Consider the following 27,142-nt stretch of genomic DNA (forward strand, 5'->3'; position numbering starts at 1 on the left):
CATCACATAAAACCTTCCGGCTTTTGTTAACTCATGTACAAATGGCACATGTGTTTTGTCATTTGTTGTGAATATTGTTAGTTTTTTTCCTGGATAGATTGTCAGCTAAACAAAATATACGTAAAAATATAATTACATATAAAAATACAAATATTTATTAGTTACACGAAGTTTATTATCATATAAAAACCTATCTAAACAAATTAATATAGGTTATATATACAATATCATAACCATCCAATTTCAGTGTTTTGTTTGCATAAATCTGATATTGATCGATACTGATCGATGATTACTAGTTTTAACAAAAAAAATTAAATTTTTTTTTTTCAAAAAATAATATATATATATATTTTTTTTGTCATAAATAATTAAAAATAATAAATATTCACATAATATTATAAAAAATATAACAACATATTATACAAATAAATAAATCACAAAATATACCAGAATATTATTTACCAAACAAAATTTGTGGTATCTTTAGTTTTATAATTTTGGTGATACAAAAGAAATAAATATACCAAAAATAATTAAATAAAAATATATAAAAAAATTATGCATCCCAGAATTTGTTTTAAATTTGAGTTAATTACTAGGTAAAGACTTTTTTCAATGGCATTTATAGTTTTTACCATTTCACCTTAAAAATTTTAGATTTTCCATTTTAAAAAATTTAAAAACACAATTTAACACATTATGTTTGGGTTTTTTTGGTTCCATTTTTTCTTAGGGTTTAGTATTTGATATGAAGTATGTATTTCAGCAAAAAAAATCATAAGAACACACATTTTGAAAAATAAAAATAGCAAATCTATAAAATTTAAGTGAAGATGACACATTCATAATATTTAAGTGAAGAAATGGCAAAATCCATAAGAATCCCTTTAAATTTTGGTACCATACCTAACCTTTCTAAAGTTACTTTTTTTTTTTTTGTAAATTCAAAGGTCGGATTTAAAATTGTAATGCTGCAAACAAAATATGAGATTTTTATCGACACCAAAATAGGTGTTTTCATCTTTTTGTGAAAGGATAGAAAGAGTTTCTGTGAGCGTTCGTTTTGTGATCAAAAAGAGAGTTTTGTTATAAACCACTTATCCGATGGATTCTATAATCAGGTCTATACACGGCTTGTTCATGGCCTGTGTCCGTCCAAGACAATAAGGTTCATCGGCCAATAGGTTTTATGTTAGTCGGTTATGTACTTTACTATATATACATGTGTAACCTCGAGTTTATTCAATAATAAGAACAAGAGAATTACATATTTCGATTCTCTAAATTACAACACGTTATCAGCACGATTGCCCTAAAGATCCAGCTGAGTAAAACCCTAAAACCCTAACCGCCGCCGTCCATCCCTCTTCTTCCACCAAAACCCTAAACCACCGTCTTTCTCCTCTCTGTTCGAAACTAATTCCTGTTCACGAGCAAACCTGTGCTCGTGATCAAATTCCATCCGAAACCAGTTCGAGGTTGGTTCATGGTTCGTGGTTCCGGGGTGAGTGTAGTACGTGAGCGGTTCGAGATCTGTTCGTGGGAAAGCAGTTTGCGTTTCTGTTCGAGGTTCGTGGTTCATGGTCAAAGAAAATCTGAGGTCTTTAGCTCCCAGATCAAAACCGGTCAGACCCCTTTGGTGTTAAGGTAAAATCGAAATCTTATGGGACCATATAATCGAACCTGACCTTAAAGATTATTGAACCCTAAACATGCAAGTACACAACTAACAATGTTTAAGATCTCTTAATCCTATAAAACTCTAAAACCGGTCGTTTAGGATTGTTAGATTGTTTGTGAAATTGCACCAAACTTTGTCAAGCTTAAAATCCGGTTGTTTGATTGTGTATTGTTGCTTGATTGTTTGCTGCATAAGAACCCTAGAACTAAACTGTTAAAATCGAGTTCCATAAGTGAAATATTAATCTGATTGTTCTAGGATATTTAAAATATGAAACTACATGCATCCTTGAAATTGAATCGAATTTGGATAAGGTATTATTAATCGAATTTGACATAGAATTTTCCTGTAAATTTCGGCTGCATAAAAACCCTAAAATCCTAAATTAAAATCGGAATCTAGAGAAATTCTAGTTCCCTAAAATTTGTCTAAATCCTAATTAGAAAAGGAAAAGTTAATAAAACGAAAATTTATAAATTATATTAAGAAAAGGAAATTCTATCTAAGTAAAAAGGAAATTATTGCATGCTAGTTCCTATCTAGTTTTGTTTGTTTTCCATGCATACCAAAAACCGAAAAAAAAAATTTATAAGGCAATGCATGGTTCGGTCTTAAATACCGCATGACCTGAGTTTAATTTGTTGGCATAGTTCGGTCTTAAATACCGTATGACCTATTAATTGATTGCATGGTTCGGTCTCAAACACCGCATGCTAATGATCGGTTGCCTATTTCTGTTTTATGCAAATGGCAAGGCTTAACAACCTAGACTATGCTGCCTTGAATGCTTCTGGAGACAACTATCTGCAATGGGCATTGGACACTAAGATCATGCTGAAGTCAAAGGACTTATTTGAGTGCATTGAGGAAGGTTTTGAACCATCCGATAAGCAAAATTACAAGGCCATTATGCATATGCGCCATCACCTTGCTGAGAGTCTCAAGAATCAGTACCTCACCATAGAGAATCCTCTTGACCTTTGGACAGAGCTTAAACTCATATACGGACACCAAAAAACGGTGCTCCTACCAAAGGCTCAATTCGATTGAAAAAACCTAAGGATCCATGACTACAAATCCGTGGATGAGTTTAACTCAGAGCTTTTTAGGATTGTCTCACTCCTTAGGTTGTGTGGTACTGAGGTGACAGAGAAAGAGTTGCTAGAGAAGACATTGTCTACTTTTATAACTCACAACATACTACTTCAGCAACAGTACCGTGAAAAAAGGTTTTAAAACCTATGGGGCCCTAATCTCATGTTTGCTACTAGCTGAGCAGAACAATGAGCTGTTGTTGATGAATAGTGCTATGAGACCTCCCGGTACAGCCCCATTACCAGAAGCACACAAGGTAGATGTGGCAAAGCAAAATCCTAATGAGCCTAAAGAACCCAAGGAAACCAACTATGTCCACAGAAAAAGACACTATGGTCGTGGCCGTGGTGGTCGTGGCCGTGGTGGTCGTGGACAGTACCAAGCTAGCCGCTTTGATGGTTATGGTCGTGGAGGCCGTGGCCGTGGTGGTAGGGGTCGTGGGTCCTTTAAACCACTAAACAAGGCTAAATCGGTTTGTCACCGATGTGGTATGTCTAACCATTGGGCCAAGAATTGCAGAACACCTAAGCATCTTATTGATGCATACCAAGAAGTCTTGAAGAAGAACCCAAAAGCCAACTATGTGGATCTCGATGGTGAAGATGAATTCGACCATGAGAATGATGACTCACTAGCCTATGAGACTTCCGATTGTTTTAAAGAAGATAACTAATTTTATGTTATGGCCTTGGTTTAAATTCTAAGATTTTATGCTTTATTTCGGTTTATGTATTGGATAATTATTTTAGTTTAAATTCAATGATTTTATTTCAATATTTATTTGCTTGTTTTATTAAAATTTTAAACAAAATTATTGTCATTATAGAAATGGCCGAGGATATGAGTGTACTAGTGGTGGACAGTGGATCGAGCCACACAATATTAAAGGATAAAAGATATTTCATAAACCTAACAATGAAAAGTGTCAATTTTAGTACAATTGCGGGTATAGCAAGCTTAATAGAAGGCTACGGCCAAGCTCATATATTATTACCTAATGGCACACATATTGAACTAAGTGATGCCTTGTACTCACCCAGCTCTAAGAGAAGCTTATTGAGTTTTAAAGACATTCGGTTGAATGGTTATCATATTGAAACAAAGGGTGAAGGTAGCAAAGAATTTCTATACATTAATGAAATTGTAAATGGACATAAGAAGGTCCTAGAGACTATACCTGCAATAACACTGGTTTATACCATGCTAAGATTAACATGATAGAAGCTAACTTGGCAAAGCAAAAAATGTTCAATGAACAGTTCACTCTATGGCATGACCGGCTTGGCCATCCGGGTACGAACATGATGTGCAAACTGATTAATAGTTCAAATGGGCACACCCTTAAAGAGAAAAAAGTTATCCCTAAAAATCTCACGTGTGTAGCCTGTGCACAAGGGAAACTTATTATACGGCCATCACCAGCCAAAGTAAATAAAGAGACTTTAAACTTTCTGGAAAGGATACAAGGTGATATATGTGGACCAATACACCCACCTTGTGGGACGTTTAGATATTTTATGGTTATGATCGATGCATCAACCAGATGGTCACACGTTTGCTTGTTATCCACAAGGAACCTAGCATTTGCTAGGAAGTTAGCTCAAATTATAAGACTAAGAGCACATTTTCCAGATTTTCCACTTAAGACTATACGTCTAGACAATGCTGGTGAATTTACATCCCAAGCGTTTAATGATTACTGTATGTCCATGGGGGTGAGTGTGGAACATCCTATGGCACATGTCCATACAAAAAATGGATTAGCTGAATCCTTCATTAAACGAATACAATTAATTTCTCGACCATTGCTAATGAGATCGAAGCTTCCTGTGTCGGCTTGTGGACACGCAGTTTTACATGCAGCAGAACTTATACGCATCAGGCCATCTAGTGAACACAAATATTCACCATCCCAATTATTAACGGGTCATGAGCCAGACATATCCCATCTCAAAACATTTGGTTGTGCCGTTTATGGGAATATATGTTGGATATGAGTCTCCCACCATTATAAAGTATCTTGAGCCAACCACAGGAGATTTATTTAGGGCCAGATACGCGGACTGTCAATTTACAGAATCCAAATTCCCTATGTTGGGTGGAGAGACTAGCAAGCTGGTTAAAGAATTAACATGGAATCAAACATCCTTGAATTGGCAAGATCCTCAGACTCTAGCCTGTGATGCAGAGGTCCAGAAAATTATACATTTACAAAAGCTAGCTATACAATTGCCAGATTCCTTTGCTGACCCAAAGAGAGTAACAAAATCGTACATACCAGCTTGTAATGCACCAGTACGTATTAATGTTCAGAAGGAACACAATAATCAAGTTGCTATAGAGTCTAAGCCACGTTTGAAACGAGGTAGCCCATTAGGTTCCAAAGATAAGAACCCTCGGAAGTCTAAAGGTGCAAAACAGACCGAGGTTAAGGGAATTACAGAAAATACAGACATAGCCGCGGCAAAGCCTAAGGTACCAAATGAGGTTTGGGACGCTGAACCTCAAGGTCCTGAATGTATTGATAATAATGAGATCTCAATAAATTATATCATGTCTGAAATTTAATGGAACCGTAAAGATGTCGACATCGACGAAATATTTGCATACAAGGTAGCACTTGAGATAAATGAGGATCATGAACCCAAGTCTATATTAGAGTGCACTCAAAGTAAAGATTGGCTAAAGTGGAAAGAAGCCATTAACGTGGAGTTAAACTCTTTAAAGAAGAGAAGTGTGTTTGGTCCGATCTTAAGGACAACACCTGAAATAAAGCCAGTTGGACATAAGTGGGTCTTTGTAAGGAAGAGAAATGAGAAAAATGAAATCGTGAGATATAAAGCACGGCTTGTAGCACAAGGATTCTCTCAAAGACTAGGAATAGTGATGGATGCAACAACATTTAGGTACTTAATAAGTCTGGCTATAAGAGAAAAACTGGATTTGCAGTTAATGGATGTTGTAACCGCATACTTATATGGTCCACTGGATAATGAAATATATATGAGATTACCAGAGGGTTTTGAGCTCAAAGATAAGAGTGGTTCTCGAGAACAGTACTGCATTAGGCTGAACAAATCCCTTTATGGACTGAAACAGAATGGTCGAATATGGTATAACCGGTTAAGTGAATATTTAGCTAAAGAAGGCTATAAGAATGACCCAATCAATCCATGTATATTTATAAAGAAGTTTGCAAACAAAGGGTTTGTAATTATAGCAGTTTATGTGGATGATTTAAACATCCTTGGGACCTCTGGGGAAATCGCCCAAACAGTCGAATATCTAAAGAAAGAATTTGAAATGAAAGACCTAGGCAAGACAAAATTCTGTTTGGGATTACAGCTTGAGTACATTGGTAATGGAATCCTTGTGCATCAAAAGGCATACACAGAAAAAGTAACTCAAGAGGTTTGAAATGGACCAAGCTCACCCATTGACCAGCCCAATGGTTGTTAGAAGCTTAGACTTGGATAAAGATCCATTTGGTCCAAAGAAGGCCGATAAAGAAGTGCTCGGACCTGAAGTGTCATACCTCAGTGCTATAGGAGCGTTAATGTTCTTGGCTAGCCACACTAGACCGGACATATGTTTTGCTGTGAATCTCCTAGCAAGATTTAGTTCTTGTCCGACCCAAAGGCACTGGAATGGAATTAAGCATTTACTTCGTTACCTACAAGGGACAACAGATTTGGGTTTATATTATACTAACCATAACAAAGAAGGTTTAGTTGGTTTTGCTGATGCAGGTTACTTATCGGATCCGCATAACTCTAGGTCTCAAATCGGCTATGTGTTTACACATGATGGTACGGCGATCTCGTGGCGTTCTATGAAGCAAACTCTTGTGGCCACATCATCAAATCATGCGGAGATCCTAGCAATTCATGAAGCCAGCCGTGAGTGTATTTGGTTGAGGTCCATGACTCAACATATTCGGACTGATAGTGGCATGGACGACAAAAGGGAAGCAACCGTGATCTATGAAGACAATACGGCCTGCATCGCACAGCTCAAGGAAGGTTACATCAAGGGAGATTGGACGAAGCACATCCTACCGAAGTTCTTCTTCACACACGAACTATAAAAGGCCAGAGAAGTTCGAGTGGTGCAAGTGCAATCATGCGACAACTCAGCCGATCTCTTCACTAAGGCATTACCGACAACAACGTTCAAGAAGCTCACGCACCAGATTTGAATGCGGAGGCTTAAGGACTTAGAGTGATGCTTGGAACAGAGGGAGCAATGCATGCTGTACTCTTTTTCCTTCACCGTGGTTTTGTCCCGCTGGGTTTTCCTGGTAAGGTTTTAATGAGGCAGCAACCCCCTAGCGTATTGCATCGATCCCTTAGCATCGACATGGTTATGTCATCCAAGGGGAGTGTTATAAACCACTTCTCGGATGGACTCCATAACCAGGCCCATACACGGCGTGTTCATGGCCCGTGTCCGTCCAAGACAATAAGGCCCATCGGCCAATAGGTTTTGTGTTAGTCGGTTATGTACTTTACTATATATACATGTGTAACCTCGAGTTTATTCAATAATAAGAACAAGAGAATTACATATTTCGATTCTCTAAATTACAACAAGTTTTTTTTTGTCGTTTCTGGGAAACCTGTTTGTGGAAAAGGAGATCTCAGGCTTGCAGTGACATGGTTGGATTGTTGTAGTGTTGTGCCATTAGTTCGTGCATCAATCTTCTTTTTTTCAATGTAAGTGCGGAGTCATGACTTATCTAAGCGTTATATTATATGTTTCTGTCAAGATTGGTTGATTGCCTTTGTTTTATGTGTGATTTATATGGTGTTTATGGCCTTGCATAGCTGTTGTTGTGGTTCTGGTTATGGAAGAGTCGGCTGGAGATGGAGATTATCGAGGAGAGATCGACGGAAGGTGACGCTAGAGATTCAGTGTCGACCGAGACCATGTGGGTGTCGGTTATCATCAGGTGTTTTCATGATGGTAGCACGATGGGTACCGATTGATATCAGAGAGAGGTGCTGATCAACACCAGTGATGATTTAATATTGTTAAGTGCAACTGTCAATTGATAGCAAGTACCAACAGGCATGGTTAGTGTTTCATTATTGCATGGTTTGCTAGTTTGGTTGTTTGTAGATTGACTATTGTATATTAGCACTTTCGAATATAGCTTAGTAGATGAGAGGATCGCCTCACTAAGTATTTATAATAATATTCACGTCTCTCTTTTCTGTTTTGGTGCAAGTAAAAGCAATGTGTGACTATGGAATTCTCACAATGAGGATGAGGATAATCTAGGAATTCATTGGTTGTTGTGATTTATTATTATTGTTTATGTTTGGTTACTTGTTCTGAAATTGTTGTTGGAAAGAACTTTTACTGATATCTCTTTTTGTTTTACACTTTCTTAGGCATCTTTTTAGTCATGTATTGCATTGTTTAGAGTTTGTCCTTAGTGTTTTAGGCCCCTTACCTTAGATATTTGTATTTAGGTTGTTTAGGGTGTTGTATTGCTGCATTGTTGCATTTTGGATGTAAACAGGTACTTTGGAGCTTAAAAAGAGCAAAAATAAGGATGGACAAGTTCCAGCTATTACCAAAGAGAAGAAAAGGAGGAAAATATGCAAAAGAGGAATAATCTGAGCCTTAATCCGAAGGTGTGATTATGCAGAAGCACATTTTGTGGCTTCAACCCGAACTAGAGAAGCCAAGAACAAGAAAACCCATCTGATGCTCCACCCGAAGGGGAACTCGACCCTAGCATCGTGTAGACACCTCAGATGATAGATGGTGCAGCTAGGTCAAGTGCTTTTCATATATAAACCCTCTCTTAACTCATTTTCAGGACGAGTAGCGAGAGCCACCACACATACTGTTAGCCAATTTTTACATTTCTTGAGCTTTTTTAGGATTTCTTATTTTTCTGTTAATGCAAAATCTTCTACTTTTGATTTTGTATTACATTTTGCTTCTTTTTCGATATATCGATTACTTTTATTTCCAGCATTTCTGCTATGCAATTCTTGTTCATTTATGAGTTTATGTCATTTACCATGAAATCTGAGTACTAAATCAAAGTTTCTAAGGATGAGATAGGCTAGTATGTGTTCTTAATCGATTAGGAGGTTGTAGATTGTTTGTTTTATGAAATTTTCCTTCTGGATTAGTGTTCTTAATGCTAATTTTTAACTGAGAGGTTGGGATTAGATCTTAGGCATTTCCACACTGAGAGGTGCTTGATTAAATGCCTGAATTAACTAATGCCAAAGATTTGCTCACTTAGCCTAAGAGATCAGATGTGTAAAGAGTTTATTGACATGAATGAACTGATTTCTATTGCCTGATCGATTATGTTTCTCTAATGAAAGTTTGGTAACGGAGTAATTAAGTCAGAGTAGCTTCTGCCAATAGATTGGATTAGTTAAAGCTTTGATGTTCATTTTCTAGGGAATAGTTTGCTTGAGGCTTGTAAATATTATAAGTTGATTAAGGATACTTATGAACCAATTACCCCATCCTGAGGAGCTTTCGTATCCTGATTGTTTACTGTTTACCAATAACTCGATCTCATGCCCGATTTGGTACTCGATCACTTCCATCGTGTAGGACTTCGACCTGTTCTAGATTTCTGTTCTTGTTAACTTTGTGCCCGATCACTTACCCGATCCGGTACACGATTGCTTGCATCATGTACCTTGGTCGTGTAGTTCTTTGTTTTTGTTTTCGTATTTATAGGTTGATAGTTGACCCCTCTAATATTACTTGGCTTGACTTGCATTGTTTTGATTGCATCTTATCGCAAAACAACCATTTGGATTGATAATTTTTTGTACTGCAACTGCATAAGAGAATTGTTACCCTGGTGTAAAAACTACTAGCAGTTACTTGCTGGTTAATTAATTAGATTGGGGTTATTTGGTTATTGGTTTATTATTGTTTATGAGGTGATTGATGGCATGTTTAATTTGGGGAAGTTAGTTAATAAGTATAAAATTATTAATTAATGAATTATGGTTAAAATAAAAATGGATCGGGTCATTTCATAAATATACTTTTTACTTTTTATTGTTTAATAAAATTTATAAGATTACATCATTTGCAATATATACAAGCCATTGCCAACTATTTTTCTTTTTAATAAAGAAATGAAAGGATGAAAATAATCAAAATTCTATTTATTTATATAAAAAGCATATATCTAAAAAGTAATTTAAAACCAACCATTGAATTTACAAAATGAAAATGTATATTTGTTACATTATTTGTTGTAAATTTTTATTATATAATATTTTTAGTAAAATTATGGAATAGAAATCTTCAAGACTAAATTCGACTTACTTTAGCCAAATTATGATGAACATGTGAACTTTTCTTTTCACCAATGTATGTCTAACATCATGTTTCTATTTCGAGCTTTGATGAGACCCCTTTATCGCATTGATTAGAACTTTATTGACCAGAGGATAACCACAAATCTAGACTTGTTGCATCGTCGCTGTTAAAAGAATCTTAGTTTCTGCAGTCAAAGAAGAGAAAGTGTGTTTCAAATTTGAAGAACCCCAAGCCTTAGATATCCCTTGATAATCATTGATTATTCATCCTCCTCTAGCTTGTTGACTTTGGAGATTAAATCTGGCAACAAAATTATAATTCATAAAAAGTGTTGCCGATGGCAACCAAGAAGATAAATGTGTCATTGTAGATCTTGCGTGCATAGAAATCGTATCTTAAAAGACTTAAATCTATTATGTAACTTCTACATGTGCTTTCAAAACTAGATTCGAGAAATTTTCACGAACTTTATTGAAAACAAAATTATTTGTACTTTCCGTATTCTCCACATGAACAAAAACGGGAGAAGTTTCTGCGCCATTGAAACATTTTGGGTGTGATAGAAATCCAGTATTTTGTGTGATGTTAACTTCGATGTCTTGGTTGAAAGTTCAGAGAAGTAGGTTATTTGATAGTCTTTAAGGGATAACTACAAAAGGGCAGATGAATAAAGCTTGGTTAATGGTTTCCTTCTCAATACGGAAACGAGAATAAATTGGATCAAGATTCATACCTTTCGAGCTTCAACGACCGCAAAAAAAACTTAAGCACGATATAGGTAACGTATGTAGAAATGTTTCATTTTTGGTATTATCGAGAGTTTTCAAATTTTGTTTTTTAAGTCGACGGAATCATGGGAGAGAGTGGGATGATCTTGAAAGTCATGAGAGTTGTAGGTTAGAAACCAATACCCCGATCGACTTGTATAAATACCTGAACTGTATAGGTTGTATGTCTTTTTTTTTTTTGAATTATTGGGAGTTAAAATTTTTTTTTTTAAGTCGATGGAACCATGAAAGAAGATGGGATGATCTTAGAAGTCATGAGGGTTGTGGGTTAGAAACCAATACCCTGATCGAACTGTATAAATACTCAAAATTGTATAATTCCAAATTTATCCTTCACTATTTTTCTTTGCAGAAAATGAATAATGTAAATAAAATCATAATCAGCTGGATTTCCATGAAGAAACATATTGAACTGATTTCCTATCTTCTTTTGTTTTAAGTAAATAATAAAAGCTCACTGGTCCAAACTAATTTATGTTGTAGGTATGAGAGTAGCTAGAGAAAAATATGTTTAATTCTTACTTGAGATAAAGAAAAATTCACATTATATTTAAGATGCTTCTAGCGGTCTATTTTTGTTTGTATTTAAAATATAATTTAATATATATATAGAATTGTCGTTTGTGAAATTAGCATGTTACAAAATATAAACTGTGAAGCGGTCAAGAAAAAGTAGTTAAAAGATACACAAAAGATAAATACTGAAAAATAAAATAAAAAACCTGACATGATCCATTTTGTTGGCTTGTTATTTAATTTTGTTTTAGTGAACATGTAACTATGTCATAAATACGTAATTAGAGAAATTGTAAAATAATAATTCTAGGTACAAAAAATCAAAATCAACTTTAAAAAAAAAAAATTTCCAAAAAAAAATCATTTAAAAGAATTTGACAACAAAAGCTTTTAACTTTATTTTGCAGAAGAAATTACAAATTCTAATCGTTATTGTTTAAGGATAATGACATGAGAACTAAACATAATAATGATAGAGCATTTATTCAACCGATATAAGACTTAGATTGATTGAAAAGAGATTTCTCTAATTTTAGAGTTTGTAAATTAGAGAAATTTGGAACATTAGAAGCTAAAACAATTAGAGAAATTTGAGAGTTAGTAAATTAGAATAAAAGTGAATGCGTCTTGATATGTTTAAAAAAAAAAAAAAAAATAACACTATTTACGTTTGAAATCTTTCTTTTTGTTAATCAAATATTAAATTAAAAAAGAATCCAAAATTAATAGTTTAAACTCCAAACTAAAGAAAATGTTTATAAAAATAACTTCAGAGAATACTGATCGACTTAATGAGACAATTTACTTTAAGACGATTTGGACGTTTAAAGTTTATTTAATAGATTTTCTCACTTTTTGATAGTTTGGATGTTTTGTTGCATTTTCTCCATAAATTATTTTCTTATACAATTTTGCAAACGTATAATTAATAATTTTCTTTCAAAAATGTATTTATTATTCTATCACATTATTATTCAAATCGTCAAAATAACACAGCTGAATTCATTAGTTATTGAAAACACTAATAATAAGCCAAAGACTGGGCTTGTCCAATTAAACTAGTTGATCAAAGCACACTTAAATCAAATTTTATATGAGCTCCAATAATGAAACTCGAATTCCTCATTAGATACGAAAACTATATTATTTCTTAACTTTTTGTTCGAAAACGTGATTTAAGACCGCTCTGTGTTAACCATGAGGTGGTGGGCTAGTGGTTCTTTCTTTGGTGTAAGAGTCGTTCTATTGGTCTAGGCTAGAGATCAATTCTCCCTAAACGGAAAATTACTCAGCTTTATTTTTTTTGTCATATGGGTATGAGCCCATTGCTTACGGTCCAGTTGCATATTTAGAGGGACTCTACCCGTGGGATACCATCTTCCTAGAGAAATTAGTCCCCTTCATAGATCTAAGGATTTACGCTCTCCGTAAAAAAAAAAAGACTGTTTTGTGTCAAATACTTAAAAAAACCATCGCTCCTTTTCAGTATGTTCCACCCGTATACATCGGTCGAGGCCAAATTTATTACACATTAACAGGCACCAAATATGATCATTACTATATAGCCACTATGCCGTATCAATTAAAAAAAAATAACTCATTTGATTAAAAGATAAAATTTGATTTTCATTACATAATAATCCATTTATTTCCGCACGTGGAACCCACTTGGTGTACTTCCACGTCCTCCCTTATATCACTGACCCACTCATCAAATCAACGCATCTTTATAAGTCCCTTCATCGTCACACACTTCTCTCAAATTATTCCATATTCTTCTAATTTCTCTATTATTTCACTTCAAAATCATTAGATTCTTGCACAACACAACAACGAACTAGCTCCCAAGCTTAAGCTTTATCTTCTTTAGATTTGCCTTTGGCTCTCTCTCCCTCTCTCAATCTCTCTCTCTCTATATATAATGCAAATGACTGAGAGAGGCCGAGCCATGTGGCGCACCTGCCTAGCCTCAGCTTTCCGAACAGCTCTAGCCTGTACATTCGTTGGCGCAGCTACACTTTACGGCCCCGAATGGATCAACCGCCACGTGGCATTCCCGGCCTTCTCTTACGTTACAGTTATCCTCATCATCACCGACGCTACACTCGGAGACACGCTACGTGGCTGCTGGTTAGCTCTTTACGCCACGTGTCAGAGCGTGGGACCTGCGATAGTCACGTTAAAGCTTATAGGACCAGCTCGTCTCACGGCCGAAACCACTGCTCTCGCCGCGGCTCTAGCAGCGTTCGTGGTGGTGCTACCTAACAGTTCTACCCACTTGGTGGCTAAGAGAATCGCGTTAGGCCAGATCGTTCTCATTTATGTTATTGGTTATATAAAAGGAGCTGAGACTGATCCGGTCATGCACCCTCTTCGAGTGGCGGCTAGCACCGCGCTTGGTGTTGTAGCTTGCGTTCTTGCACTTCTCGTCCCACTTCCTCGCTTGGCTACTTGTGAGGTACTATATCTCTCTCTCTCTTAATAGTCAAATATATACATATAAATATCCCAACTTGTTTACGTATATGTGTGCACACATGTAACTCTCTACGTGTTTGTATTTGCATGTGAAAAAAAAGTAGCTAATGTGTATATTTCACGATTTAGAAAAATGTTACATAATTTTTGGGGGTTATTTCCATTAAAAGAGGAATTATAAGTTTGGTTGAAATTTTTAATGATTTTCTCGACGTATACGTGTTCGAATTAGATTGATGAACAAATGAAGTAACGAGAAAATTTATAGATATTATAGCATGTCATAAAATATTGGTGGACTTGCTAGTACAGTCACAAAACATGTTGACGTGGGTGTTAAAGTGTGTTGCTAACTTTATTCCGTCCTACATTATTGGGTCTGATTGGTAAAGTATCCAAAACTGTAAGTTGAAATTGTAAGCTGAAGCTGTAAGCTTTTACGAAATAGTGTAAAACTGTAAGAAAGAGTTGTACATGAAAGCGGTACAAAAAAACTGAGAGTAAAATTTTTAATAAAGTGTTTAGTAAAGTTTTTGTGATTGGTAAAAAAATTAAAAGCTGTACATTTGTACCGTTTTATTTTTGGTTACCAATCACACCCATTATATACTATACTAATCTTCCTTATGTCACCAACCACCGCTGAAAATTTTGTCTTAATTCTTCCCAATATTGCGTACAAGCTGTGTCGCATCACAGACAAATACGATTCCCTTTTTTGATTAATTTATATAATCCCTAAAATTATATATGCTTCTTCGTGCATAGTACTACTAAATCAAACCTATTGGCAATGGCATGGGATTCTCTCTGATCTGATAATATTAAGAAAAATAAAATAGAAAATTAATAATTAATTTTTAAATTTTTAGGTGAAACAAAGCAGCAAAGAGCTTGGTCAGAACATAACGACGAGAGTGAAGTTGTACATGAAGGCTTTTTGCACCGAGGATGCCATGTCAGCAACGGCGTCAGTCTCACAGGCTCGAGTGCTGGCTCGTTCTTCCTCCAAGCTTTATCAAACAATCAAACGTTACCAAGTAATTAACTATATTTCTCATAATAACATACTAGCTATTTATGCTTACAAAAATAGTATAAATGTATGTATACAATATTTCTAATATGGGAATGTTTTTGTGTATATAGCCAAGCATGACATGGGAGAGGCTTCCATTTAAGATATGGAGGTGGCAAAACGTGAATGATAACAAAGGAGAGAAACTACAAAGCATGGAGATTGCTCTTAGAGGAATGGAAATGGTAGTAGCAAGCAAATCTCCTATTCCTACGAGCTTACTTGAGGGTGAAGTAAAAGACGGTCTCAAGAATATACAAGAACGTGTAATTCTCTCAATCAAACGAGCAAACAATAGTCCGCAACCGTCGGTAACACCAGAATCCGATCCCAAAAAATCCGATGAAGAGTGCCTCCAAACACTTCAGGAAATCCCGGGAACGTCTCAAGATTTGCCCTTTTACTTTTTCTTGTTCTGCCTCAGGCTCCTTGAAACCATCACAATGGCTAAACCGGAGGAGAACAAAGTCAAGGTCTTAGAAAAATCCAAAACGAGGTCTTGGATAAACGATTGGGACAGCAAGAAGGTCATGCCCGCGTTAAAGCTCTCGCTTTCGTTAGGTTTTGCCATTTTGCTAGGTTCGATGTTTAGTAAGCCAAACGGATATTGGGCTGGTTTACCTGTAGCGGTCAGCTTCGCAGCGGCTAGAGAGGCGACGTTTAAAGTGGCGAATGTGAAGGCACAAGGGACAGTGATAGGAACGGTGTATGGAGTGATGGGTTGTTTTGTGTTTCAGAAGTTTTTGTCAGTTAGGTTTCTTTCGCTGCTTCCATGGTTTCTCTTCTCTAGCTTCTTGAGCAGGAGCCGGATGTACGGACAGGCCGGTGGTATATCGGCAGCTATAGGAGCCGTTTTGATTCTCGGAAGGAAGAATTTTGGCCCACCAAGCGAGTTCGCGATCGAGAGAATCATCGAGACGTTTATTGGTTTGTCTTGTGCCATCATGGTGGAGCTTATCTTTCAGCCCACGAGAGCCGCTAACATAGCTAAACTTGAGCTCTCTAGAAGCTTCCACGCTTTGTACGAGTGTGCAAGCTTGTTTGGAGCTAAAGCGAGTAAAGCAGAGATAATGGAGAGTCAAAAGAAGTTGAGAAGTCACTTAAATGAGCTCAAGAAGTTCACGGCAGAAGCCCATGCAGAGCCAAGTTTCTGGTTTTCGCCTTTCAACTTTTCTTGCTACGAAAAGCTGTTCAAGTCATTATCTAAGATGGCTGATCTTTTGCAATTCAGCGGTTACGCTATAGGCTTTCTTGGAGAACAAGGAAAGACAAAATCACCACAGTGCAAGGAGATTTTAAGCAACGTAGACAAAGATCTCAAGAGTCTAACAGGGAGCATAGGTCTTTTAGCCAAATCATACGAAGAAATCACACTGCTTAAATCACTCGACGCCCTCGAAAAGGCACTGGCCAAGAGCGACAACACCTCATGGGACATTGAGCTGGGGAAGACACCAAACCCTAGCTTCTCAACCGTCGTGAGCGAGCCGGAGAAGATTTTAGAGACATATCTCCAGCATTGCAGAAGCGTGGCGGATGGAATATTCCGTGTGGAAGAAGGAGACGACGGAGAAGAGGTCAAAGTGGACAAGAGTGAGGTCGTGTTGAGTTTGAGCGCATTAGGGTTTTGTGTGGAGAAGATTGGGAAAGAGACAAGAGAGATTGAAGAGATGGTTAAAGAGGTTGTGCAATCAGAGAACCCTTCAAGCCATGTTAACTTGCATGAGATCTCTTGCAAAATACGTTCTTTGTATAAATGATGATGTATCTTCTCATTGATAAACAATAATGACGTGTGAAAGAAGGAAATGTTTGTTTTTGTGTTTACCTTTTCTGTAATAAGGCTATGTGGTTAACCGGTTATACTTATACCAATACCACCAACAATAACAATACCAATTGTGTGAAGTAAAAAGACTTAAAAGTGGTTACAAAAAGTACGAAGGTTTTTTCCTGTAATCTTGGGCCTATTTGAGAGGGTCCAATAAGGCCCTTTTTTTTTAAATGACGAAATATTAGTTTTAAAAAGAAAGTGTGGCTGCTGGGATTCGAGACCATAACAATGTGTAGAATTCTACTGCTATACACAATAAAAGAAGTTTATAAAAGAAAAATACATTCAGAATATCACACATGAATTTTTGAAAAGTATACTTTTCAAAAATGGTTATTGGATCACATAATTTTATATGTATATGATATTATGTTTCATAAAAAAAACATTTAAAATTATGTGATCCAATATCCTATTACATTAAAATTATTAGATACGTTAACCACAACGCTGAATTTTTTATTTTAAACATTTGTGATTGTAAGGGATTAAAGCAAATTGATGCGTAAACTAAAGCAAATTGTGTCATATTGTTTTGTCTATGTATGTTTATATGTTTGCATAATGTTAATACTAATAAGTTTCAAGTTGTTTTCTTAAAAACTACTACATCTTACATTTTAAAGATTTTAACATTAATGCTACCTCTTAATATTATATGTTCTAATATTTCCTGTGTTTAAGGGATTACAAAACTTATATCTGAAATAATAATTATTCTTAGAGACAATAATATTTCAAAATAAAACAAATTTAGAAAATTAAAAAATTTGGGGTTTAGTTATTTAATTTTACTGATAAAAATTGGGATGATACACATACTTTTGTTGAAAATAAAATAATTAAACCGTCGTATAGCATTAATCATGTGTACCGTGCTGTTTGATTTATAGTTTTGAAACAAAAGCCCACATCAAAATATAGTGAAAACAAAATCAAATAACCTAAAAAAAGTTTAAATCGTAAGCACAATACTAGTCTAAATCAAAAACTTCTAAACATTATATAGAACAAGATATTCACCCGCGATACACCGCGGGACTATTTTTTAATAAAAAATAATAATTTGTTTTATAGACTAACTATATATATAACTAATGTTTAATTTGTATTTTTAAAAATTTACAACCTTACAAATATAGATATATGAGTTAGTATAGAAATTAGAAAGTATGTTGTTAGTAGTATAGAATTCCTATGTGTACTAAAAGTAGAAATGTTATATCGACCGCTAATACTTAACTATGTATGTTTTGTTCATATATTTATAGAAAAGTAGATGTTATATTCATGAAATATAAACAAACCAATAAACTAATTGACCCCTGGTTCAATCAGTCAGACTAATTGACCCAACAACCCGAAAGACTTCTGATTCACCTTCCGGTCCGATTTCAAAAACATTGTCGTTTATTAATTAAGCCGATTGTTTAGGAAATGTCTGTATGGAGAAAATATTGTTTTGTAAAATTGGAAACTTAATATTAATTAAATTAATTATAAACTTAATACTTAATGTTAAAGGGAGTGGTTTTGATTGTTTTGGAAATTTTATTAGGATAGGAAATCTTGTTTCCAAAAATTAAAACTTAATATTAATTAATTAAATAAAAACAAATTAATAATTAATGCTAATGACATGCTTGTAAATATATTGCAACTAAAGGATTTATTTGCTAAATGTCTCTAAAAATGTATATATAGTTAGAGTTTATAATCGAGTTATTTTTGATGAATTTAGATAAACGATATAGAGTATAAATATTATTTATTTTTGTATTGAAAACCTAATTTACAACAATAGATGATGCTCTGTTTCGCAATTTTTAGTTTATGCTGTTTTTTTTTTGGGAGAATCGATCCCTGACCTAGACCAATAAGGCTATTTTTCCATCAAAGCTAGAACTACTAGCCCACCACCTCATGGTTAAAATGTAAAATATTAGATATTATTTATTTTTGTATTGAAAACCTAATTTACAACGAGAGATGATGCTATGTTTCGCAATTTTTAGTTTATGCTGTTTCAAATATCTTTTTGTCGGTGTCTTTATATTTAAAGACAAAATAAAATATGGATGAGAAACATGTGACCAACTAACTCTTCAATCTTTATTTATAACAATTAAATAAATCGTGATCTAGTAGTGATACCGATACAAAATATAATTTTGCCTTTTGGACAAAAAAGATATGGATATTATGAAATTTAATATATAGAGATTTGATAGACTACAATTTTGATATCCCAATTCTAAAAAGTAATTAAAACTGAAATATATTTTTAACAAATATAAAGACTCTAGATAAGGATCTAGATAAGGATCCGTCTGATGTGCGGGTTTAAAATTTTGTAAATAAAAAAAAATTTAATAAAAATATATTAAAATTTATTGTACATTATTTATAAAAAAAGTTTTTGCTATAATACAATGATTTATATCTATATACAAATATTTTATGTTTGTTATCATTAAAAGTGTATTTTTACACCTAGGTATATTGTATGTTACAAATATATTGTTTACCACCGCCTAGAAAATGTCTATATGAACAAATTAAACCAACTATAATATGTCTCTTTTCTTTCAGTTTTGCAAAGTTTCTTTAATCACTAAAATTGTTTACTTACAAAATATTTTGAATAAAAAATAAATTACATCACAATAGTGTATGACTAACTATAGAGAAAACATCGGTTCTGCCTTCCTTCCTTATGCAGAGAACCTTGCGTCCAACCTCCTCCACCATGGAGGGAACCTTCGCTTCGCCTTCCTCCCTTGGGGAGATAACCTTGTGTCCAACCTCTCCCACATTCCACCCTTGGGGAGATAACCTTGCGTCTAACCTCCTCCACTATAGAGAGAATCTCGGTTCTACCTCCTCCTATGTGGAGAGAACATGTTCACGTCTTTTAGCTATCTCAAAGTGGCTTGCTCCAACAACCAATCAAAATAAAGAACTTTTTCCAACGTCACAAAATCTTTTGATATTTGCTAATGTTAAATTTCCCAACGTATTCATGGATGTTTCTTTGACATATCATGATGTAGCCTCTGTCTTTAAGCTTTTATGGATCTATCAACAACGATTTATGTTTTTCCATCTATCTATGTTTGTTGTAAGCTTGTGTTTGATTAGCCTATTTTATCCAACCATTAAGTTGATGACCTTCTACTCTTTATCTCCTTTTGAGATTAAACAAATGATAACAATTATGTTTGCATAATAAAAAGGTCTATCACCAACCAATCAAGGTTGAGAAATTAGAAAAAAAATAATTTGACATAATTAATGACATAACAGAAAATTATAAGCTCGGTAATATATGAATCTCAAATAATTCAAAGATGAAAATATAAATTAAATAAAACAATCTAAAACTACTATAAATTTTAAAATACAGTATTAGAAAAAGAAGATGCATATTTTGATCTTCCACTTTTTTTGGGTCAACATATTAATCTTACATATTCCAAACTGAAAAGGTAGAAAGTAGGAGTATATTTTGGTTTTTTAAAATAAGGAAAATTTGTCTTCCCATTAAAAAAGTTTGACCAATAGAACAAAGTTGAAAGCAATATTTTGAATAAATTATTTTGCTAGATGAATAATATGAGACGATCTATGTTTATATAGAAGTGAGTATATACATTTTATAGAATTAATAATTTTCTGTATATTTTCCTTAATCCGTTTTCTATTTTATTAGCTAATTTATCCAATGAGCTCTTTGTTTTTTTTTTTTTAAAATTTCTTGCTTCCCATTTTCTTGTAAGACGTACTCTCGTTTGACGATAAAAATGCTTTCAGTTTAGCTGATCTTGTATTATATAATCTCTTTTGTTATCTTGCATTTGTATATTCATTTTTTTTTATGCTACCTATCCTGCAAATTAATAGAAATAATAATAACATCATGAGACCTTTGTTAATCGCAAAAACCTTAGTTATTATGCATAAGAAACTTTGTTAACACTTCGAAGTCAAAGATTGCGTAGTATGCATTATGAAATTGAGAAACTAAATAATATTCAAAGAAACAATGACGAAAACACGTGGTAATATGTAGGAATATTTTTATATAGTTGCTTCGGTTAGACAACAAACAAATTGCCTTCGAGACTTGTTCAAGAACAATAATGTGTCAAACAAAAGGTTAATAAAAAACAAAAAAAGAAAATTTGACTAAGAAAAACAAAGCTAGTCAAAATTATTTTATTTGGTGAAAAATATGTCATCATCTCTTTGCTGGATGTATTTACAATCTTTTTCCTTTTAGGATTAACAAAGTTTTTTAATATAATAATATTACAATTTCTTATGCATCGTTTTATGAAGCTTGAAAATTGTAATTTTTTATCGCTAAAATTTACACGTGTCACTATCTGATGGGTTACTAACTTTGATATGTGATATATGATCGTTAAAATTGACACGTGTAACGATCTGATGAGTTACTAATTTGTATATTTAATCGTTAAAATTGACACATGTCACGATCTGGTAAATTTTTAATTTTGATATATAATCGTTAAAAGTAATACATGTCACAATCTGGTGAGTTACTAAGTTCGGAACCAAGCTTTACATAATAAGATGTAAAAATGAAACCTTAGTTTGGGGATAAACTCAATAAATCTATATTGTCGATGATATGTATACCTTTCTTGACCGAGGGTATAGAAAAGTAAGATTTCACTTGTTTGATGTATACACTAATGCATCCCGAAAGATATATTGATGTATATTCAGGAATAAGATTGTTTTATTCTCCTGACGGTGACTTGACGTATATAATTTAAAGCAAATGATACAAGATTATGGTTAGATTGATTTGAGCATGTGTTAGTTATGATGTTTAATTAATTAATTTTGGTGATTTACTTTATAAATTTGATTTATAATAAAAACATCACAAAGTCAAATTTTAAATGTTTAAATACCAAAAAATATTTGATTTATATTTGGCTTAAAAAATAATCAGTGTATATAAAATTAAACCAAAAATAACCGAATTAGATAGATTATAATTAAATTAGACAGACATAATCGGATAATCGATGGTAGAGAGAGATTAAAAATTAAACGAGACAAAGAGGATTGACCTAACGAGGTGTAATATAAAACAACCCGATCTGTTTTTTTTAATACCCTAATATATAGTGACCTCGTACTCACTAGCAATCTAGCCTCAATCAAAAATAGCGGATAACATAAATCAATTCCAATAATCTAATAACTAATAAAATAACAACCAAAGATTCAACAATAACATAATGTCATAGAACCATTAAACTAAACATCCGTTCTAGACAACAATGTTCCATTCTAGCAACCTAACATGAGCATATAACAAAACAACCGAGCCTCTAAAACATCTTCTTTTTCATCGCCTTGATTCCACGATCACACTGTGCCTTTACCATCACCGCAACACAAAAGAAATGCATAAGTATTTATGAAAATATTTAGTGAGGCAATCTTCCCATCTATTGAGCTACACACAAGCAATAAGATCTCCTCATGTCACAATCAACAAACAACAAACAAACCAAGCAATACACAAAGCAATCAAACATAAGCCACTTGCTGAGCAGGGTGTCGACCAACACTGGCCGCCTGGTGTCTACCGACACCCAACAGGTGTCGACCGACACCCACTCAACATCTCCGAAAGCCCTAGCAGTGTCGACCGACACCTCCACATGGTGTCGACCAACAATCATCAAAGCTCTCGCGCCGACAACGCATTAGTGTCCACCAACAAAAAAATAAAAACACATAATGAAAAATAAGATACAACGGCACAAAGCCAACAAAACAAAACTGGAAACCAAGGAAAGACAAGCTCAAGCCTCAACCTGCTTCTCGAACCACTTCTTGAACCTTGCCTTCATTCTCGCCTCTGACTCCCAAGTCTCCTCCAACACTTTATCACATTCCCACTAAAATCCCATCAAAGAAATCTTCTTTCGCCAAAGTTCCTTAATCCGCCTCTCGAGAACCCTCACCGGTCTCGCCTCAAGAGTCATGTTGGGCTGAAGATATGCAGGAATCTTAGCCAACAACTCGTCATTCCTTTAAAGACATTTCCTCAGCATCGATACATGGAAGACCTTGTGGAACGCATGCATAAACTCAGGCAACTCCAGCCTATATGCAACCGGTCCCACCCGCTCAACAATCCTTAAAAGACCCATGTACCTCAGACTCAACTTAGTCTCTGACATAGACCTGTTTGGACCCTGTAACATGACCAACTTGAGGTACACTCTATCACTAACCTCAAACTCAATGTTCTTCCTCCTCTGATTAACATAACTCATCTGTTGATCCTGAACCTCCTTCATGTTCAGCTTGAGCACCCGGATCTTCTATGTGGTCTCCTTAACAAAACTCGCATCCCATATGATCCTCCCTTTCACCTGAGTCCAACATAATGGTGTGCGACATGACCTCTCATACATAGCCTCATAAGGAGCCATACCAATACTCGCCTGATAGCTAATACTGTAAAAAAAAACTTTAACAGGTTCAGGTGATTAGCCCAATGACCATCCCAGTTTCAACACACACATCCTCAGCAAATCCTCAAGAGTCTAAATCGTCCTCTCTGACTGCCCATTTGTTTGAGGATGGTAAGCTGTACTCGTATGCACTTTCTTGCCCAACTCCGTCTGAAATGCCTTCCCGAACGCCAAAGGGAACTTGGAATCCCTGTCTGACACTATGCTCACAAGCACACCGTGCAACCGCACTATCTCCCTCACATATTTCTTAATGGCCAGAAAATGTGTAGACTTGGTCAGATGATCCACTATCACCCAAATAGCATCCATAGTCCGCAAAACAAGCAAATCAACCACAAAATCCATCGTGATCATATCCCACTTCCACTCTAGAATGAGTAAAGTCTGCAACAGCCAACCCAACACCTGATGCTCAGCCTTCACTAACTGGCTGGTATCACATCTCGCGACCTAGCTAACGACATTCCTCTTCATCCCGACCCAGTGGTAGTATCGTTGAAGGTGACGGTACGTCTTAGTCGCTCATGGATGAAAAGAGATCTTGCTCGAATGAGCCTTTACCAGAATCTCCTACCTTAGACCCTCATCCTTAGGTATACAAACCCGACTACGCACAAGGATTGTCCCATGAGCAGAGACCTGATACTCCGATCCTGCATCCTTAGAGGCATTCACCATCTTCACATCACTCTCCTGAGCCAACCAAACTCTACTCAGAAGATCTGCTCTATCAGCTGCCTCCAAACCCAATGGTTCTTGTGAGATAGCACACAACCTTGAAATACTAATCTCACTTACAAAGCACACAATTGACTGATGCAACCTCCAAATCCCTAGTTGCGTTGATCGATGCAACCTCGCGTCTCCATCAAATCCCTAGCTGCGTCGACCGATGCACTCCTTGCATCGATCGATGAAGTCGCGTGAAGCATCGCCGAACGTGATCTCCCTTGTCTCTTCTCGGCTCCTTGGAGCTGAATCCAACCTCAACAGACCACAATCACCACGACAACCAAACACAAACAAGCACACAAGCAATTAATCACCCAAAAACACACAACACAAAAATTTAAATGTTTCGATAAGCCATGGTCACATAGTCACCTCTAAAGCAAGCAGATCTGACAAGAACAACGAGATTCAAGCCTTTCAACGACCCCTACTCGACACCCACGCTCAGATCTCCTTCTCCACGTTCTAAAAACACCAAAAACCGAGTTAGAAAACCCCATAAACTCAAAGAAAACTCTTAAGAACTTTTTCGAATTTTTCTCCTCTTTCTTCCTCTTAAGAACGACAAAAAGGTGTCTAAAAGAGAAGGTGGCATAGAGTTTTTGGCTTATATACTTGAGGCCTAGGTTTTTATAACCTAAACTGTGCCAAACCAGAGAAAATATAACCAAACAACGCACAATCCAAAAGTTGCATTGATCGATGCACACCTTGGCGTCGATCAATGCACAAACTAGATCTTTTCGGTTAGCGGACATTACAATTCTTCCCCATCAGCAAGGATTCGTTCTTGAATCTTGCAAGACCGTCCATCCGCCAAGTACCTCCGTGCCACTGTCACCATGGCCCGCACATCCTCCGACCGGACAAAACATCATCGGCCAAGATTCTCCATGCAACTATCGCAACAACACGCACACCTTCGACCGAACTCTTGAGGTCTCCCTCTAGTTAATATACTCACATTCTAGACGTTATTTGCTCACAACTCAGTGCTTCCCCATTCACGGTCGTAACAAATGAATCACGTCGGCTCACTGTCAGGCTAACCGCCTTAAGCTACGGCATCCAAGAAGTCACTCACACCCACTCCTCCGCTCTTTAGTCACAACCTTTGAGACATACCGGCTCACTACCGAGCCGTGGACCACAGTTATGGTATCCAGAGAGTCTGAAAATCCTGCTCTTGGGCAGTCATCCTAAACTGCGCTCTCGGATCATCATCCGAAATTAACATACCACTCCCACCCTCTAGTCACAAAGTTCATCAGGTTATCGGTATCACATGAGTTGGTCCCACACGGCCTCTATCAAACGAGTTTGATATCATCGAGTATCTCTTGACCAGATCAACCTTGACACTTTCCATTTTTAAAAACTTCTATTTTTGGAAACTTTCCATTTTTAGAAACTTCTATTTTTGGAAACTTTCCACTTTTAGCATAACCTTCTCAGAATAACTTATCCCAAGCACCACCTCATCTTGATACTTAGTCACACAACAACAATTCACCCTAAGCGACCAAGTATCAAGAGAGAAGGGCTCGAATATTCCATTTCGCTCCAGCCACGGACTTCACCACACTACAACCGACACAACAACTTGGACCGAGGTTAGGCAAGCTCAAGTCTCGACATGTTTATCAAACTACTTATTGAACATTGCCTTCATCCCCGTCTCTGATTCCCAATTCTGCTCCTCAACACCATCACAGCCCCACATGACTCTCATCAAAATAATTTTTCGTCTACCGAGATTCTTTGACCCTCATCTCGAGAGAACCTTCATTGGCCTCGTCTCAAAAGTCATGTTGGGCTGAAGATCGTCAGGAATCTTAGCTAACAACTGGATGTCCTTGTGAAGACACTTCCTCAGTATCGACACATGGAAGACCTTGTGGAACGCATGCATAACATCAGGCAACTCCAGTCTATATGCAACAAATCCCACCTGTTCAACCACTCTGAATAGACCCATGTACCATAGACTCGACTTAGTCCCTGACAATGACCTGTTCGGACCCTGGAACATGTCCATCTTGAGGTACACTCTATCACCAACCTGAAACTCAAGATCTTTCCTCCTCCTATCAGCATAACTCCTCTGTCGATCCTGAGCCTCCTTCATGTTCAACTTAAGAACCTGAATCTTCTCTGAAGTCTCTTGAACAAAATCCGCACCATATATGCTCTGATATGTGCATATTTTACCATGTTTAGCCATGGTTTATTTACATCTTTTACATGTTTTATTAGCTTATTTTGTCACTTTCATATAGTTTAAGGACTGTTTGTGCATTAGAGTAGGATTTGCATTGCATTTGCATTGTTTCTTGTTTAAACACGTGAACTGGACTCAAGAAGCATGGAAATAGCATATGGGATGAGAAGAGTGCAGTCAATGATGCGGATAGGAGATGAATCAAGGAGAGAACCAACAAAACATGAAGAACTCGACCCTTTACTTGCCCATGCACTCGACCGTCTGACCCTGAAGCACTCGACCATGTGCAACTCGTGGACTCGACCGTGTGATACTCAGGAATCGATCGGTGGAAAGCAGAAGGATGACCACTCGACCATGGCCACTTGACCGCTTTTGGTCGAGTACATCAAGCCGCCTTGCTATTTAGTCTGTAGCCAAATCTGGGCTTCCTTCCCTTACTATATATACTCTTTTTACCCCATGGCCGCAAAAAACTCTCTCTTGAGCCAGAAAAGTCTCTATAGCCACCAAAAAACCTTAGTTCTCATCTCTTAAGGGTTTTTAGCATTTATTTACTGTTTTGCATCTTTTATTTACTGTTTTTTCTCATATTTCTATACTTTGTAAGTCTCATAACTTTCAGGGTATTGAGAATCTGAGTTTGCTTCTTTATATTAAGTTGTTGTTCATCATCTCATATATCTTATCACACTAGTTTTATCATTTTCTGAGTTTATGTTCATCATTATCATGATTTGCTTGTCTTAGTAGTGAGTTAGGATTTTGGAGATAGATTAGGCTAGTTTAGGGTTGTGGTAGTCTGGAATGGTCAAGCTTGATTGTTTAAATATCTCTTCTGGGTTGGGTGTGCTCTAAGCTGT

The 27,142-nt window shown here is 35.9% G+C and overlaps 2 protein-coding genes and 1 long non-coding RNA gene across 3 annotated transcripts; 2 read left to right on the forward strand and 1 right to left on the reverse strand.

Moving 5' to 3' along the window:
- Positions 1–2,431: 2,431 nt before the first annotated feature.
- LOC147940996 (uncharacterized) lies at positions 2,432–3,452 on the forward strand. The gene is made up of 3 exons (XM_087458340.1): positions 2,432–2,634; positions 2,812–2,903; positions 3,013–3,452. Exons 1-3 carry the CDS (start codon positions 2,432–2,434, stop codon positions 3,450–3,452), a joined length of 735 nt encoding a protein of 244 aa, XP_087314466.1.
- Positions 3,453–9,999: 6,547 nt separating this feature from the next.
- On the reverse strand, positions 10,000–11,140 carry LOC147940997 (uncharacterized). The gene is made up of 2 exons (XR_015560751.1): positions 10,830–11,140; positions 10,000–10,745 (listed from the first exon to the last, which is right to left on the reverse strand). It is a non-coding gene; the product is annotated as an uncharacterized LOC147940997 (long non-coding RNA).
- Positions 11,141–13,123: 1,983 nt separating this feature from the next.
- LOC104700645 (uncharacterized) lies at positions 13,124–16,893 on the forward strand. The gene is made up of 3 exons (XM_010416183.2): positions 13,124–13,858; positions 14,751–14,918; positions 15,028–16,893. Exons 1-3 carry the CDS (start codon positions 13,322–13,324, stop codon positions 16,714–16,716), a joined length of 2,394 nt encoding a protein of 797 aa, XP_010414485.2. The 5' UTR covers positions 13,124–13,321; the 3' UTR covers positions 16,717–16,893.
- The last annotated feature ends 10,249 nt before the right edge of the window (positions 16,894–27,142 follow it).

Source organism: Camelina sativa, chromosome 7 (assembly GCF_030686135.1).
Source record: "Camelina sativa cultivar CO46 ecotype springtype chromosome 7, ASM3068613v1".
NCBI lineage: Eukaryota > Viridiplantae > Streptophyta > Magnoliopsida > Brassicales > Brassicaceae > Camelina > Camelina sativa.

Bases quoted from the DNA above. Each gene is read 5' to 3' on its own strand.
- LOC147940996 (XM_087458340.1), top strand. From the start codon at position 2,432: ATGGCAAGGCTTAACAACCTAGACTATGCTGCCTTGAATGCTTCTGGA. The intron at 2,635-2,811 runs GTACCTCACCAT...CTCACTCCTTAG, and splicing joins GCTGAGAGTCTCAAGAATCA to GTTGTGTGGTACTGAGGTGA. The intron at 2,904-3,012 runs GTGAAAAAAGGT...CTCCCGGTACAG, and splicing joins ACTACTTCAGCAACAGTACC to CCCCATTACCAGAAGCACAC.
- LOC104700645 (XM_010416183.2), top strand. From the start codon at position 13,322: ATGCAAATGACTGAGAGAGGCCGAGCCATGTGGCGCACCTGCCTAGCC. The intron at 13,859-14,750 runs GTACTATATCTC...TTAAATTTTTAG, and splicing joins CTCGCTTGGCTACTTGTGAG to GTGAAACAAAGCAGCAAAGA. The intron at 14,919-15,027 runs GTAATTAACTAT...TTGTGTATATAG, and splicing joins AAACAATCAAACGTTACCAA to CCAAGCATGACATGGGAGAG.